At 42.9% G+C, this 17,758-nt stretch overlaps 1 protein-coding gene across 5 annotated transcripts in view; it reads right to left on the reverse strand.

Moving 5' to 3' along the window:
* Positions 1-557: 557 nt before the first annotated feature.
* LOC149431477 (sterile alpha motif domain-containing protein 11-like) overlaps positions 558-17,758 on the reverse strand; it is a 234,234-nt gene continuing 217,033 nt past the window's right edge. For 3 of the 5 annotated variants that reach the window (XM_089665561.1, XM_089665560.1, XM_089665564.1), the window contains exons 11-14: positions 13,000-13,703; positions 6,964-7,088; positions 5,554-5,664; positions 558-1,994 (exon numbers count right to left, since the gene is read on the reverse strand). In XM_089665561.1, coding sequence (XP_089521687.1) covers positions 1,755-1,994; positions 5,554-5,664; positions 6,964-7,088; positions 13,000-13,703 — 1,180 coding nt within the window. In that variant the 3' untranslated portion in view covers positions 558-1,754. The remainder of the gene's footprint in view (positions 1,995-5,553; positions 5,665-6,963; positions 7,089-12,999; positions 13,704-17,758) is intronic. The other 2 variants (XM_089665562.1, XM_089665563.1) reach the window with 2 other exon arrangements.

The raw sequence follows: 17,758 nt of genomic DNA on the forward strand, positions 1-17,758 counted from the left end.
ATCTGTGTGTATGCGTGTCTGTACGTGCCTGTGTGTGTACATGTGTCTCTGTGCGTGTGTGTACATGTTTCTGTGTATATGTGTGTATGTACATGTCTGTGTGTGTACAGGTGTCTGTGTTTGTATGCGTGTTTGTTGGGTGTGAGTAACTCTTAAGGCCTAGCTAGTAGCTCAGGACTTTAAATTTTAAGCCCTGCCTTGGGGTATTTGACACCCAGGGCAGAGGAGCAGGTAGTGTTAAAAATGATAGACAAAACAAAATTGTACTTAGTAATCATGAATTTAAGAAACTGTGAACATCTATAGTGTTCCCTTCCAGTGATAATCAGTGGAAAGTTGCCCCCTTATTTGGTGGTCAGCGGCAGAAGAAGACTCCTTCTTTTAGCAGACAGTTGGATAAAGAGCCCCCTTGGGCTGTTGACCAATGGTAAGTCTGCCTGCTGTACAAAGATCATTGATGCCACTGGTTCCTATGAGATCCATTGCTCAAGGAGCCCTAGCAAGCACCTTCAAACGCACATTCCTACAACTTAACATTTTCACAGATACCACACACATTGCTTGTATAATTTTTCTTTTTATTTCAATCTGCTGCTATGCAGCTCTCTGGTGATCTGTTAAGGTCAGGATTTTCTTTTTCAGTAACAAAAAAAAAAAAAAAGAAATGCTAATTGTACCGCTGATCTAGTTTTCATTTGTTTTTGGAAAACAGAAATAAACATTCCATGAAGGAGCTTTAGGGTATGATGTAAAACATGTATTCAAAACAGAAACCCTTAAAAAAAAAAAAAAAAATTTTCACAATGAAGTAACGTACCGGTCTGTATGACTGAGTACCTATGATAAAGTCTCTGGGGGGGATGTAAAGAGGCTTTTTGTCCACTTGCAGTAGTTCAGCAGCACCAGCTCAGGCTCCATTTGTTGTCTGTCATGTTGCTTCATCTGAAACCTACATGGGGGCTGTTTTATAGATTGTCCAAAGCAGAATTCTAGATCTTATGCCCCCATCAACTACATGAGGAAAAACCAAGGCAGACAGTGTGTGGGACAATTTGTTTAGCTTGTCAGAATCGTAAGGGATGAAAACATGGTGTAATGAGCTCCTTGAAGCAGAACAGACTAAAAGAGAACCCAGTTCCAGCAATATACCGCCACCAGGTAGCACGGTATTTCTTTGGTACAGTAGAGAGTTGCTGGAGATGCATAGACAGCATAGGAAAGAAGGGAGATGGCAACATACAGCGATCACCAACACTTTCTGGACATTACATGAAAATCATCAACTTCTCCCATTAAGCATCTGGTTCTGTTACTATCTCACATGTTTGGCTGTTTAAAAGTGGCCTGTGGCAGCAGGAGGCCTGCATTGTATGCTGGGCATGGCTTTGTACAAGCGCGCCTGTCTGGTTTCCACTCCCTCGTTTCCTCATGCTGATCTCCTGTAACATCCTGTGAATTTTCCAGGTATTGCCGGAATATTTATGTCCTTCCACCAGTTCCTCTTTGATCTCTTTACAATGGAAATAAAAATATATACATACATATATTTATCTGTCTTGCCCGTCAAGGATGTGCCACAAAGGTTCCCCATACTTTTGCTTTATAATATTTTTTTTCACACCCTATTAGTCAATTTAGTCTCTCAAGCAGCTGAAGGGACAGCAGCTGTCCAGAAGCGAAGTATCCCTTCCTGTTCAAAGCTCCAGCTTCAGCAACGCAGCAGTTTAGGTATCCAGCTATACAACAGGGCCCAGTTAAGAAAGGGATTTAGCAGGTTCGTTTAAGTATGCTGTACTGCCGTTTTCATGTTTCGGTGAAATGCGGCTGGGAGGAAGGAGGGCAGTGGGAAAGGGAGATCCAGCACTACCCGTAGAGGGAGGTCTAATCTCACTGCTTCCCAGTTCTCTGTCTGCTGCTCGCAGGCTTGGGTGCTGGAGAGGGAATGCCACTGGAAAACTGGCCATATAAAGGACTCGTCCAAGTCTCTTGGCAACCTAAAAAGAGAATAAGATGGCAAGGAGTACATTGTTTAATATACAGGTGTATGCCTACAATTTCTGTGCAGAATAGTAGTGTGTGTGTGTACACTGCTCCTATGAACTCTCTCCCACTGTTTACATTTACCATATTGTAGAAACTGTCACTAGAGGAGTTTCCACTGTGTTGCATTAATATTTTTGTATTGTCAAAACTTGTGTCACTGATCCATTAACAAAAAAAAAATATTAATTAAAAGTGTCTGTTAACGGAGAACCCCTAAGTTTGTCATAGAGCATATCCAAATCAACAGTACCCTAAATACCAAAGTGCTAATGAGAGCAATATTTTAATGAAGTTCCAGTCCTGTATAAAAATCCCAAAGGCTGAAAATTCTCTATACCACCTTTAAATCTATTGAAAAAAAATTGGCACAATTACACCTGCCTAGAGAAGGGCACCCATGGGCTGCTTTTCTGACAATGTCCTCTGCTAATATTCACAGCATGGAAAGGGAAGACCATACATTGGAGCCTCTTCAAAGTTGAACTGTATAGCATAATGCCTATACAGGCAGGTAGGCAACACAGTAAACATGGGAAAAGGATCTCCTGCTGCGACCAAAACTAAACATTTTGCCTTTAGCACACATCGCAGTGCATGACAGAAAGCCCAGGAGGGCTCATCACTTTACCACCAGCCCTATGGCAAAGTCTGCTGGCATTGGCATTTTGTGGAGATGTTTTTCAACCTTAGGAACTGGGAACCCAAACATGATTGAGGTCAAAAGGAAGGGAGTCAAAATAGAGGGTAATACTAGCGTAGAATCTTTTTCAGTCTGCAGAGACATAGGACACCTGGCAAGACAATGTCCCCAAAGTGCTCCTCAATGGAACAACTGTGTCCAGACTTCTGTCAAAATTGCAGTTCAAAAACATCCAAACTAGAATATGTGGCCAAAGACAATGGACAAAAGATGTAGGATAAGGATACAGGTTTTTCAACGCTACTAGAGCCTTACTAAAGACTTGGCTATAATTGCAGCCAAAAGTGATTCTACCGTCTATTTTTTCCTTTTTTATTGTATGCGTCCCAGCTGGGGAGATTTACCCTCTCTTTGTCCTGTGACCAAGACAGAAAGTAAAGAGAAATCCAAAATGTTATAGCTGTGACCAGAACAAGAAGTGAGGGGAAATCTTCCAATGGGGACATCTGTTCCTGTGACAACCAAGAAGTAATTCCCCTCACTTTGGAGGGTTTTCAACTTGCCTCCTGTTGCATCTCTGGGATAAACCTGACATAGAAAAATTGTTTTGACTATACGTACAATGTAATGTTTCTCAGATATATAAATAAAATGCTAAAAATCACAAAACAATATAATATGTGTAAAATCTACAGGGGAATAAATGAATAAAAAACACGGTATGAGATCGCTGTAAAAAACAGTCCCCTAGTTTCCTGAAGGTAGAATTTAAGGCAAAACATATCTAACTCTTAAAATTGCCCCCTCCCCCATCCTCACCTGTGTATAATTACCGATTTTCAGGCTGCTCCAGTCCAGTCATGTGATTCTGCCCCCCCATGTCAGCCAGCGCCGCTGCAGGGAAGAGGAGAGAGTGCCAAAAACAGATGGGTCATTGAAGCCTATGGGTGACATCACTGTTCCTGGCATCACCAGCCATTTTCGGCACACTCTCCCCTTTCCTGTAGCAGTGCTGGCTGACACGGGGGATGACACAACCAGAGCAGCCTGAAAATAGGTATAAGTATATACATCTTTTTACATAGGGTAGTTAGCAGAGGTGTTAGGAGGGGACAGTCCTAATGGTAGGATGAAGCTGGAATTATACTTTAACATCTTTATAGAACGCTTTCTGAATTGCACCTCGGCAGCCATAAGACACACACACAGCAAATTAGTGTTTACATTCATTGTACTAATCTTCCAATATAGAATTGGGATTTGTTGAGCTGGTCTCTACAACTTTAAAGATTTATTTTAAACCGTGCAGAGCTCTATAGCCCCCATCGGATTGTTGAATCCCCCTCTTCTGTTTTTTTGGACACACCGTGGCTTTGTGGAAGACCAAGAGAAATCTCTGCACAGCATTTGTAGTTATAACCCCCCTTTTCTTGCTATAATAATGGATGGTAATCTCCCCAAATCTGGCTTAGGTTCAATCTGCTGGAGTTATAGGTTATTTCCCTCAACTGCAGCAGCTCCACCTCAGAATGGGTTTATGGGACAGGCACAGCATGCATTTATTGTGTCCCCAATCACCCCATCACTACCCAGAATTTAATAATATGGCCTAGGAGAGCGACCTGCAATTCAGACCCCTCCCTGCCCTACTAAACCACGGCACATTTCTAACGAATTGATCCATGGGGAACAATTGGCCAAAGAACCTTTTTATTACACCCGCCATAAACAGCCAGGGCTGAAGGGAAAGCCATAAACTGCAGTTACCTCTTTATTATAAGACCTGCAGGCCATAGCACAATCCTATTATCTTGTGTTGGAGTGTGATACAGTCTGCAATGTATCTGTGTGATTCCCACAAATCCCAGTACATTTGCAGGGGACAGTCTAACATACCAGGAAAGATCTGACAGCTTATTTTTGTAAACACAAGACTAAAAAACATTTGTAGAGACACATTATTGTTTCTAGATAAAGAAAAAATACTTAAAGAAATATAATGACTGCCACTGCTGACCTCTTCACCTGAAAATGCTACTTGCCTGCCGTCATGTTAATCCAGTGGATTCAGTATTCAGTCACTGACCCTATGCAGGTCAGACATTCCAAATGTACATGCTATATACTTGTTCAGTGACTCATAAGGGTCAATTCACAATAGTATACTATACAGGGGCGGACTGACAACTCATGGGGCCCCTGGGCAATAGGGGATCATGGGGCCCCTGTGTCCTTGCCCAAACTCAAAAAAACCTATGAAAAAGGTAACAGGGGCATCTCATGGGGCCCCCTACTGACCCCGGGCCCTCGGGCAGTGCCCGAGTTTCCAAATGGTCAGTCCGCCCCTGATACTATATATCATTTTCATTAAAGTGATGTAGTGTACACATTGAAAGTGTACCTGTCACTCAAACAGCAGAGCTAATGATACATTACTTTCACCAGTGCTCTGGTTGTTCTGTTTCCTATTTCAAAAGTTGAAGGCTAGGAATGGGAACGGCTGCAGAGGCATTGTGAATAAAAACATGGTAATTATAAGAGGAATACACTTCAAAACAAGCATGACAACAGTAAGGTACTGCTATGCTGTCAATTAGAAGCTATGGTCATAGGAAAAGATGGAGGGGAACTAATATCACTGGAGAGCTCTGCTAACTCACAGTGGCCCTGTAAGAGGCAAAACTGCGCCAACCTTACAGCCCATAGAGCAGTTGTCCAGACTGGGACAAAGATTTAGTGCCTTACATCAACAATAACAGGAGAACACCAATGTAAAAAGTTGGGTACAATAATTATAGGTAAGCATTGCTACAGATGGAAAAAAATGAGAATTGCATTTCATAAATAGAAGCAAGGTGCATAGGGTATACCTGTGCTCTTATTTTTAGTGCTGGCCCAAGCTTCAGGCCCATGTTATTCAGTAAGTGCTCTTCAGTCAGTAGTGGCAGAGTTTCCCCATCTATACAGTGCTCCCGAAATACCTGCACAGAGAACAGGATGTTACCGCAACTGCAAGACCAACTAGCTCTACAGAACCAATGTGAACACTTTGCAGACTGCACTATCCAATACACAACTGTAAAGCACTTGTGAAAAGTGGTCTGCACCCCACCAAAATGTTGACAATAAAACACACTGCATTGGAAGTGCCTCCTGTTGAAAGTCCCGCTGAGTGCACCTGCTACATGCTTGATAATCTACATACCTTCTTCATGGATTGCACCCGGGCCAATATCCCTTTAAGTGTGAGTGCGGTCCCCTTCTACACTACCTCTAATTGTATAGCGCAGTATCCAGCCAGCTATCACCATTAATAGCTCCATGCTCAGCTGCGTTATGGTTGCTGAGGGTTACTGAACTTTTACTGACAATTACTTTGATGCCGGTAAGACTGGAACAGGGCAGTTTTTGCCAAGTGGTACCCGTCTACGATGGAGTGCCTGGTATAGATCATACTGTAAGACTGCTGTCCAGTACATATAATTTCCACTTTGTTTTTAGGATATGAATTCGTATTAACACAAGTACTATGCACTTCCCACTTGTTTATCTCATTTGTTTCACGTCTTCTGCACTCACAGAATAGTCCTCTGTCTCATTCACCCTCCCTGTAACCTCTCCTGCTGTCCCGGTCCCCCCTCTCCTTCCTCTCTGGCGCGGACATCTAGCCTGTGCCGCCACTGCTCTCCGGCCCAGCTGCAGGGAGGGGGAGCGTGACAGTGCAGGTGGTTTTAATGAAGCATGTCATGAGGGGATTAGCACAGGGGAAAAGGGAAAGGGAAAAAAAACAGCAGACTCCAACCTCCTGTCTCAGACTGGAGACCAGAATACAGAAACAAGGGGGCAGTAAAAGGTGACACATAGAGGACATCCTCCAAGCTCTAATGAGAAATAAAACTTCCTCTAATGTGAAATAAATGGCACAGTAGATACAGAAATCAGCAAGGGCAAGAAAGGAATAATATACAGAAGGTGATGGTGGAATAGAAGTACCTTTAAAGTAAGTGAAGTACACCCAAATTAGATTTGTGCAGTCTAGGTGGACTACTGTAGGGTTCAGGCCCCTGCCAGGCTGCTTATAGGGGCAAGGACCCCAGCAAGTGGACACCCTTTGAGAGACCACATAAGCGTGTCACTTGTCCCTGCTTGACAACCTGGCCAGGGATGGAACTATAAAATTAGTGTTACGTTAATGACTTGCCTCCTGAAAGCTTAATTAGTGGCATAACGAAGAACATAGACTTGGGTACTGGTACTCCACAATGGCCAGACCCCATTACCTGTGTGTATTCTGCACAGCCAGACAGACTGCCCACAAAGCTGCAGACATCCTCCACTGTCCATTTGCTGAGGTCTTCCAGCACCACACTGTCCTCCCCATCCAGGAAGAGTCCCCCCATGGCACCTGACACAGGACAGGGTAGAAGATGAGCAGATACAGAAAAATGAGTGAGGGGGTAGAGGGGATAGGAAGACAAGGTGAAAAAAAAAAGGCGAGGAGGTTGTGTGAGGGAAAGCGGAGGTGGGGGAAGAAGGGGAGAGAAAGGGAAAGAGACATTAATCATTAAAATCCCACGAAGAAAACAAGGCAGCAGCAAGATGAACATATTCTGTAGCCTAACATCCATCTTTAATGACCTGTCAACACCATGCAGGGTACAGACTCTGCTCTCCCACAATGCTTTGTTGGTAGAACTCTCCAAACAGAAAATAAAATGAGAGAGCAAATCTGTAGTACGAGACCAGAAGGCCCCTGGTAGATGGAGGATATTTGTGTTGTATGTGATGGGTAAGGTGGGACAACGAGAGGTCAGAATGCTTTCAGTGGCTGGGAAGGAATTCATCTCAATTATTCTGTGCACAGCCTGAGGTCAGACCCTGCCGCCAGCTTTTCAAGGCCCTCATCTCTCAGAGACGCTGGGTGGCTGGAGCTGGGAATGGCTTCCCAATTAGCCGTTTCCTCAGGTTCCTGGAGGACAAAAGTTGCCACAATGTCTAGCAACGACCAGACAGAGGAGCCAAAGCTGTCAGCTACCCAGAGACTTGGCTCTGGGAAGAGATTAACGATCCTACCTGTAATTAATGTCACGTACGATTAAAGCCTGTCACTTGATGACGCAAGATCTATTCTGGATTTGTACTGAATTAAGAGCAGTCCTGGTTCTATATGGCAAAAGCGTTGTGGCCCCAGACTATGAGCCTACCCCCTCCTCCTGTACTCTGACAAAATAGGCGGGAGGGGCTGTGGCGGGAGCGCCTCATGCCAGGTTGCGTTAATTGTACTCAGGGTTCTGGATCGATAGAAGGATTTTAGCTTCCTGAGCTGTCCCCGGGGTGTATGGAGAGATTTGACGGAGGGGGGAGCTTTGCTGGCAGTCCCGTGTCTCACAATCTAGAAGGAAGACAAGGTCGGTCACAGAGAGGCAGACAGGATGGGGGCCAGGGCTGGCACTGATAAACATCCCCCCCTCCCCCTTTAGCTCACAGCTATAGAGGTCAACATAGTTTTACAGCACAGTGACAGGATGCACAGCTACACTGGATGCCCTATTCTTGACTTCATATGGCTTCCAGGGTCTCTAAACTCATGACTGCACTGGCAGAGTCCATCACTGAGCAAATGGCCTTTAGCCAAAGGTTTTTAATAAAAAAAAAAAAAAAAAAAAATATATATATTTTTTTTTAATTACATTTTTTTCTTCCCCTCCAATGTAATTGATACATTTGTATTAGGTGTGTTTATGGGTCACTTAGCCAAATCTACAGTCTATATATTTGCAGGAATCCCATTATACAGAGGTCAAAGGCAATAATTTGGTTACATGAATAGTGATTGCCAGCACTGACATACAGGACTGCAAGTCAGTTCCAGGTACATTATTTAGGTAGAAGTTATACCCTGCTGGTGTTTATACACATATGATTGGTAAGCATATACATACATACATACATACATACATACATGCAGCAAATATTTGCAAAGACAGAATTGGGCTTTAGGCGTGATTTAGGCTGGTGCAAATGGCAATGGGAGGAACCTTCTGATTCTTGCTGCAACAGTAAGGCCCCATTCACACCTGAGCATTTTGTAGGGCAAAGCTCGAAGCTCCGAAACACTCGGAGAAAAATAATCAACATTACTCTATGGAGATGGTTCACATCTCCACTCCAAGTCGCCTGAAGCAGAGTGCCTGAAGCTTAAAAAAAAGTTTTGGAACTACTTTTGTAGCTCCGTTCAGGCAGATTGGTGAGTTTTCATTCCCATAGAAATACATGGAAACGCGTAACTCGCGCGTCCACGAGCGTTTTTATAGCATGGAAAAACATGGCAACAATTGATGTTAGATTCAATTTTTCTTTCTTGGTTGATGCAAAAATGGCAGAACTCAAAAAGCCTGAAAACACCTAAACAAATCGCGCACAAACGTTTGCAAACGCACATAAAAATGTGTGACCGTGTGAAAAATGCACAAAAACACTACGCTCAGAATGGAGGCTGAGGGGCTAGGTGTGGTGCCGGCCCCATTCCCTATAATAAGTCCCTGGCAATCATAACTATTCTTGTCTGCACAACCAGCGATTTACTTGCACAAATTTTGATGGACGCACACACAATGCGGCCTAAATAGCTGGTGTGAATGTAGCCTTATTGTCTTATCTGCACAGGACTGATCTGAACATTTGCTGCTTGATTTCTTGGATTTCCTTCCTACAAATGTATAGCTTAGTGACAACCAAGCACGTTCATAGCACTGAGTAACAAAGTGTGAAAGTGAAAAATGAACTGTGTATTGTATGTGGAAGCTCAGTAATTATACCGGAAGAGATAGTTACATCAGTCAAAAGCCTTAGCAGATGCTGGCTAATATCAGATTGCTGGGATCACAGGCAAGGGCCTGTATGATACACAAATTGTGTAGGAGGTCTCTTAACCATCAGGGTTCAAAGTATGCTGCTAACAAGAGCTACCCAAAAACATCCTGTTTAAAGCTGAACTCCAGCCACATATAAAAGACACAAATTACAGTTCTGTCTTTTTTATTATACCTTTAAATGCAAGAAGTACCTGAATTCAACCTAGCATCATCCTATTGTAATCCCCTATACAGCAGAGTGACAAGCGGTGCTCATGTGCTGACAAGGAACATGATGACAGTTGGAGAGTGCAGAGTGACTGAAAGAAGGAGTGATGACTTCTCTCACTGTCCAGTCAAAGGCTGTGAGATGGGACAAGACCTGTTAAAGCGGTAGTAAATCAAGCAAAAAAAAAAAATAATAATAATAATGTCCCCTGCAGGATAATGTCATAATTGGGGAAAAATGGATTCCATCTTCACCCAGTCTTCTTCCGGGTTTGTTGGCTCTGGCCATTTGAATAGCCAAGCCGTGATGACTTCACAGCCACGGGACAGCTCTCTCAAAGGACAGCATGCCGTCCATTGAGAGTACAGTGCACATGAACGGGTGATGTCACCAGCTGCTACACACTGGAATATCTCCTATACGGTGCACAATTGGGGGATATTCTCGGGACCTACAAGTAAGTTTTACTACCGCTCTAACTGTAGCTGAACTGCACCAGAGAAAAGTCAGGTCTCCTGCCCTAATAGAGAGGGCTGTACTGTGTAGAAGAGCCATGTAAATCTCAGGATGGATGGACAGAAATACAAATCCTTTTGGCAGGTATGTCACCTGTGTGTCTAGCTGTCTGATTGGGGTTCAGCTTTAAAGGCAGTGTGTAGACTAGCTGTACTCCAGAAACAAGTCGTATGACAGGAAGTGAGGAGTGCAAAGGAAATCTGCTTCCCAGTATTCATCTGTGAATGTTTCCATTTGCACAAGGTGTCCTCAGGCTATGGATTAGCTGCAAATCATTTTGCCCAGCTATCAGATCTATTATTCATCTGATAACTCCCAGTATTGATTTGATAGATGAAACATATCCCCATAGACCATTGGAGAAATGTGATGGTATGTTCCACATAGTCTATGAAGAATCGCTTTTAAGTTGTTTCACTCGCCGATTCTTCAGCTTACGTGGAGTGTAAGGTTTCCAGGGAATATCATCCAAGTTTATCAGGAAGCAGTCTGTGCAGAGAAAGGCCGATCTCAGGGAATGCTTCCTGCGCCGCTCTTCCCAAGCAGTTTTAAGGTGCTTCGGCTTTAATGAAAGATGCAGAAGCCAGGGCGCCAGGGTTGATGAGGGCTAGCCAGGGGGAGGTGTTGCTTTAACAGGAAGCCTTTGGAACAGTGATAGGAATTCCATTCTCCTAATGTATTGCAAAATCAATATTGCTAAATCCAGTCCCGGAGCAGCTGTCTCACTCAATTACAGGCAGCGCCTGGACAGCAGAAGTAGGGGAGAAAGGAGGAGGGAAGATGAGAGATGGGGTCCCCACACACCAAGCAAAGGCAAACTGTCAATGCCCTAATTCATTTTCTGCTCAGCCCATACCTGCTTTATGTTACATAATGGTGCACAAGGTATTATTCTCTGTATGTGTGTGGGTATGCAAGGTCTTCATATTTATACACACACAAACTGAAAGATCTCTGCTAAGACCGTGTACTCTCTGATTTTTGCCTCTCATGGAATTCTAAGGCAATACTAAGAAATCGGAGCGTATTCGCTGTCTGAGTACACATCTTAGAATGCAGCCTCTTTCAACCAGGGTGCCTTCAGGCTTCTTCAGGGGTGCCTTGACAAAATGCCTAAAAATTGTTAAAATTGTGTACAAGCCAGTGGGTGGGTGAAGCCTGCCTTTTAGTTGCACAAAACCACAGGTTTTCATTGTGCACCTTTGCAACTTTTTAGCTGCTGGCAACATAACCAATGATGGAAGTAGTTGATGAGAAGGACATCGGGCACCTGCACAGCATCCCTGCTATCCTTTTCTCTGCCCCTCTTAGTAAGCATTGGGGTCACACAAGCTGAGTGGGAGAGAGAATTTGAGGGAGAAGAGAGACACTGGAATGCTAGTTAGTGTTTGCTTTGGTAGAATAAATCAAGCTCTAAGGTTGGGTGTCCTACATGTGCAGATGTTGCTGCGTTCTGTAAAACGTTTTCGTTTTTTTACATTTTGTAATGGGTGCCTCTAGATTGAACAGGATTTTATAGGGTGCCTTTAATGAAAAAAGGTTGAAAAACACTGTTAAAAGGACATCAGAGAACAGCTGGATGTATAGCCAGAATCTGGTCATTTTATAATGTAAATTATGTCCAGCTTCAGCAATAAACAATATGTCTGTGCCACACCATCATCCCTGCTTGACAATGTACATGCCACCAGTTCCAGGGCCAGCTTATCCCAATATACTGCACAACAGCAGCTAGCTTGTGTCCCACAAAAAAACCCACTGTAATTCTGTTCAGCCAGTCCTGTAATTCATATGCTTCTGCCACACAGACCTATCACAAAGGTCGCCCTATTTCCTGGCTTAGTTGCATTGTTCCTAAAATCACCTGTCTGCTGATTGTACAGAGGTAGTGATCCTGATTTACTGCCCAGGGAGCAGACTGGAGGCAACAGAAGCAGATTTGCTGAACCGAGTGTGTCACCCGTTTGAATGTGTAGCGTGGCAGATGTGTGTAAAGACTGGTAGTGTGTGTGTGAGCTACAATATGCTCTCACTTTCCCTAGTACTGCAGATGTCCATGGAAAATATTTTTTGCTCTTACTAGGAAATCCTGTAAAATGTATGAAAGATATGCTACAGATACTGATAATGAGATTTTGTCATGGAAGAGAATGGAAATGGCTACGTTTTGCACTTGCCTTTAGTGCCAGTTAGGAGGTGAAAGGTTCATACTGTCAATATGGATGGCACTGAGTTTTTATTTGCATACTTTCATGCATATGACCCAGCAGGAATAAAAAGGCTTGAGATCACTGGACACAGGCATTCTGCATCCAGAACAGTTACATGGCTTTTAGAGACATAACACCAAAGTGCTTGCAATGAAAAGCTGGAACAGGCAGACTTAAAATGCAATTGCAAGGAATGAAAAATCCAAAAAATGTAAGGCATGGTTCACCAAGCATTTCATTATATAAAAGCATTGGGTTAGAAGAACCTGTGTCTGGATTTTTTACTGTCCTCCTGTTGGGAATATTTCTCTTAACTTCCCGTCCTATGTGGTGCATCTCTCAAGGACAGGAAGTGAAAGGAAACTTTCCACAATACAGTAATATATTCATGAAACAGGCTTTGATCATTGGCTTCAGATTCCTAGAAAAAAATTAAACCGGTTTGGTCGGAGACCTGCTATAAATTCTGTACCCTGATAAAAAAAAAAAAATAGACACAGTACCTACCTGTGTGGAAATACGGGTTGACCGCATAGGGGAATCCAAAAGGAAATGGCTGAGGTGGAGGCACTGAATTTGTGGGCAAGTACTTTCCATCTCCTTTGCTGATTCCTGGTCCTAAGACATGAGTGGGTGACTCTGCAGGTCCACAGGGGAGGCTTTGGTGAGTTTGAGTATCACTGGACTCTTTTACAGAATCTCCTCCTTTGAGGGTGTCTTTACACTCTTGCAGTTCATGAGATGAGGAGGAGGCTCCTCGCTCCACTCTTAAGCTGTCTGTCTTCTCCTCTGCCTCACTTTCTGAATCTTTCATCTCCTCGTCATTGCCTTCTGAAACGCCCTCTCTCAAACGCTGATCCAAGAGTTCCTTTGCTTCTCCATGGTTTCCCTGAGCTTCCATCCGGTGATGAGCAGACTTTCGACTTGCCCTTCTTGCACTCTGGGATTCCTTGGGAGGAGGCACACTTGGTACTCCCTGGTGGTTCAGGGAGAGAAGAGGGGTGTTATTGTGTCTTAGAACAAGCATGGCATTCCTTCTGGACAGTTCCTCTCTTAAAGGGTGGCCCTCTGGGAGCTCATGCATGTTACGCAGAGCAGGGTGGTCAGGTGGTAAACCAGGGTGAAGGGTCAGTGGATCGCCAGCCAAAAGTCTCTGTCTATGTAGGTTCTCCAGTTCCTTCTGACGTATTATCTCAGCAGACATTTCAAGTCTTAAAGAGGGATTAATAAAACAAGTTAATAAAAAAGCAAATTGTTTCACAGTTCAATGTAAAACTCCAGTCTCAACAGCTCTTTCATTTTCTTGATATAGCTCAGCCTTTCCTAACCAGGATTCTGTGGAGCCCAGGGTTCCTCCAGAGGTTGCTAGGGGTTACTTGAGCAAGAAGCAATTTCTGCCTCTCAGATAAGTAACCACTGGCACCAATGATCATTTTAGCTATGTGTAAGGGAAAGGGGAGATTCTTCTCAATAACAATAAATAAAGCGTATTCTTCTCAGAGACTATCACACTAATATACCACGAGCTGCAGATCTAGTAGAACCCCAATTCCAAAAAAGTTGGGAAGCTGTGTAAAATCAACATAAAAACAGAAGGCAATGATTTGCAATCTCAAACCCATATTTTATTCACAATAGAAAATAGAAGGCATATCATATGTTTAAAATAAGAAAATGTACCATTTTAAGAAGAAAATAAGGTTATTTGGAAATTAATGGTAGCAACACATCTCAAAAAAAAAAGTTGGGCAGGGCCATGTCTACCACAGTGTAGCATCCCCTCTGCTTTTAACACTCTGTAAACATCTAGGAACTGAGGAGACCAGTTTTGGGAGAGGAAAGTTGTCCTGTTCTTGCCCAATATAGGATTTTAATTGCTCAACAGTCCTGGGTCTTCTGTATCATATTTTTTCATTTCAAAATGTGCCAAATATTTCCAGTTAATGAAAGGTCTGGACTGCAGGCAGGCCAGTTAAGCACCTGGACTCCTACTCTTCCCTTGCTGCCGTCAATTTCAAAATTACCTTATTTTTTCTTAAAATGGTCCATTTTCTCAGTTTAAACATTTTATATGTTTTTTATTGTGAATAAAATATGGATTTGAGATTTGCCTATCATTGCACTATGTTTTTATATAGATTTTACACAGCATCTCAACTTTTTTGAGAATTGGGGCTGAAAATATTAGCAGGGTTTTATCTCACACCTGAGCCTGGAAAGGTACTTCAAGGATAGCTCTAGTTTAAATAGTTGAGAAAGGTTGACAGGGCATGTTACCAACCTTGTTTTTTAAACTGAGAAGGCCGAAAACATGCATATTAGCTGAGCTCCTGCACCATTCAGTATAATTGTGCCCGCCATTAACAATCATAGGGGAGGCCATGCTGTGCCTGTGTTCAACCCCACTACTGCATCACCGTGACACGCCATATGACGGAAGGCTCCAACTGCTTCATGGGGGCAGAGTGTTTTTATTATCCTCTGGTATAATCCTGCTAAGGCACAGCCACAAGAATTCCATTTGTGTTTATCCTTCAACAAGGGTATAAGAATTTTTGCTATGATGACCCAAAAGGGATTTTATTTTAATAGAAGAGGATACAGTTCGGTCCATATATAATTGGACACAGGCACAATTCTAGTTTTTTTTCAGGTATTTACCAAAACATATTCAAGCTATAGTTATGTAATGGATATGGGCTGAAAGTGCACATTCTCAGGTTTAATTTGAGGATATATATATCCAAATTGGAGGAAGGGTTTAGGAATTACAGCTCTTAAGAGAAGCCATCCCCCTTTTTTCAAGGGATCAAAGGTAATTGGACAATTGAATCAAAAGCTATTTCATGGCCAGGTGTGGGGTACTTCATTATTTCTTCATCAATTAAGCAGGTAAAAGGTCTGGAGTTGATTCTAAATGTGGTATTTGCATTTGGAATCTATTGCTGTGAACCTACATCATGCATTCAAAGCAGCTGTCCATACAAGTGAAACAGGCCATTTAAGGCTTCAAAAATGAAACAAATCCATTAGAGAGATAGCAGCAACATTAGGAGTGGGTAATTCAACAGTTTGGTACATTCTGAGGAAAGAAGAACAAACTGGTGAGCTCAGCAACATAAAAAGGCATGTACATCCACAGAAGACAACAGTGGTGGATGATCCTTTCTATGGTAAAGAAAAGCCCATTCACAACATCCAGACAAGTGAAGGACACTCTCCAGGAGGTGGGCGTATCATTGTCAAAGTCTACAATCAAGAGAAGACTTCACGAGAGCAAATACAGAGGGTTCGCCACAAGGTGCAAACCATTCATAGGCCTGAAGAATAGAAAAGCCAGATTAGACTTTGCCAAAAAAATCTAAAAAAGCCAGACCAGTTCTGGAAAAGCGTTATTTGGACGGATGAAACTAAGATTAATTTGTAGCAGAATGACGGGAAGAAAAAATTGTGAAGAAGGTTTTGGAACAGCTCATGATCCAAAGCACACAGCGTCATCTGTAAAACATGGTGGAGGCAGTGTGATGGCATGGGCATGCATGGCTTCCAGTGGCACTGGGTCATTGGTGTTTATTGATGTGACAGAAGCAGCTGGATGAATTATACAGTGTTTAGAGATATACTGTCAGCCCAGATTCAGCCAAATGCAGCAAAGTTGATTGGACGGCGCTCCACAGTACAGATGGACAATGATCCTTCCTTCAAAAGCTCCTGGGTTGCTTTTGCAGTGTAAGAAGTGGAATATTCAATTCAATAAGTCAATCTCCTGATCTCAACACAATTGAGCGTGCATTTCACTTGCTGAAATCAAAACTAAAGGCAGAAAGATCCACAAACAAAGAACAACTGAAGACAGCTGCAGTTGGAGCCTGGCAAAGCATCAGAAAGGAGGAATCCCAGTCTTTGGTCATGTCCATGGGTTCCAGACTTCAGCCAGTCATTGCCAGTAACTGATTCTCAACAAAACATTAAAAATGAACATTTTATTTATGATTTTATTCATTTGTCCAATTAATTTTGGTCCCTTGAAAAAGGAGGGTGGCTACTCTTAAGAGCTGTAATGTCTAAACCCTTCCTCCAATTTGGATGTACATACCCTCAAATTAAACCTGAGAGTGCTCACTTTCAGCCCATATCTATTATAAAACTATAGCTTGAATATGTTTTGGTAAATACCTGAAAAAATCTAAAATTGTGCCTGTATCTTTTATTCACCTGAATATTTTATATGGATGCCATTTTTTTCAGTTCTGTAGAGAGCAATGCACTCTATGAACCTGCTCCATAGTAGTAAAATCTTAGCAAAACTAGCAATTTCCTGGTCTGATTAATACTAATAAATGCAGTGGGGGGAATTTACTAAAGGAGCACTTGTGCATAGTAACCAATCAGCTTCTAACTTCAGCATGTTCAGTTAGATTTTGAAAATGAAAACTAGAAGTTTATTTGCTATGCATAGCTGTTTCAGTCTTGGTAAATTAGTGAGTTAGTGAAAGAGTAAAGATACACACCACAGAGGTGAATATAGAAGTTTATCTTGCTTAAAGGAGAAGTATGGCCAAAGCTATTTTGGCCCTACTTCTATGGATTGCAGGAGTGCAATTAGTTCTGCATTCGTGACCCATTTTCAACCAACAGAGGGTCAAAACCTGCTGTCGGTCATTCAACTGGTCCAGGCTCTGGGAAGATCCCGACCATATGGTTGGGATCTGCCCAGAAGCCTGACCAGCACCTGTCTCAGCCTCTTAGCATACCACTAAGAGCCTGAGCCAGCCACTCCCACCCCCTCCACAGCCCAGTGCTCCAGTGAGCACTGGAGGAACAGAGCAGAGGGGAGAACTAAGTGATTAGCAGTGTCTGATCATTAAGTTCTCAGTGCAGAGCCAGTGGGGGACAGATGCAGCATCTAGGTGAGTAAACATGTTTTGTTTTTTTCCAATCACATACTTCTTTTAAAGTGAATCTAAAGGGTTTTTTTTTTTTTTTTTTATAACAAACATGTCATACTTACCTGCTCTGTGCAAAGGAGCCAGCTCATCACCCTTGGCCAATGCCCTCAATAGCAAGCTCTAAGCATGCATAAGATGCAGAGCCGCGGCTGTCCTTTTTGGCTCACTGGCTGTGACTGACATTGGCTCCCACTGCTGTGTCTCAGCCAATGAGGAGCAAGAGACTGGGGACAGCCAAGGCTCCTGTGCACATCAATGGATCAAGAGGGGGCTCAGGTTATTATAAGGGAGCAGCTGTGCGGAGAACAGCACACAGA

Source organism: Staurois parvus, unplaced genomic scaffold, assembly GCF_062004578.1.
Source record: "Staurois parvus isolate SC_StPar_1 unplaced genomic scaffold, SC_StPar_1.0 ptg002241l, whole genome shotgun sequence".
NCBI classification, from domain to species: domain Eukaryota; kingdom Metazoa; phylum Chordata; class Amphibia; order Anura; family Ranidae; genus Staurois; species Staurois parvus.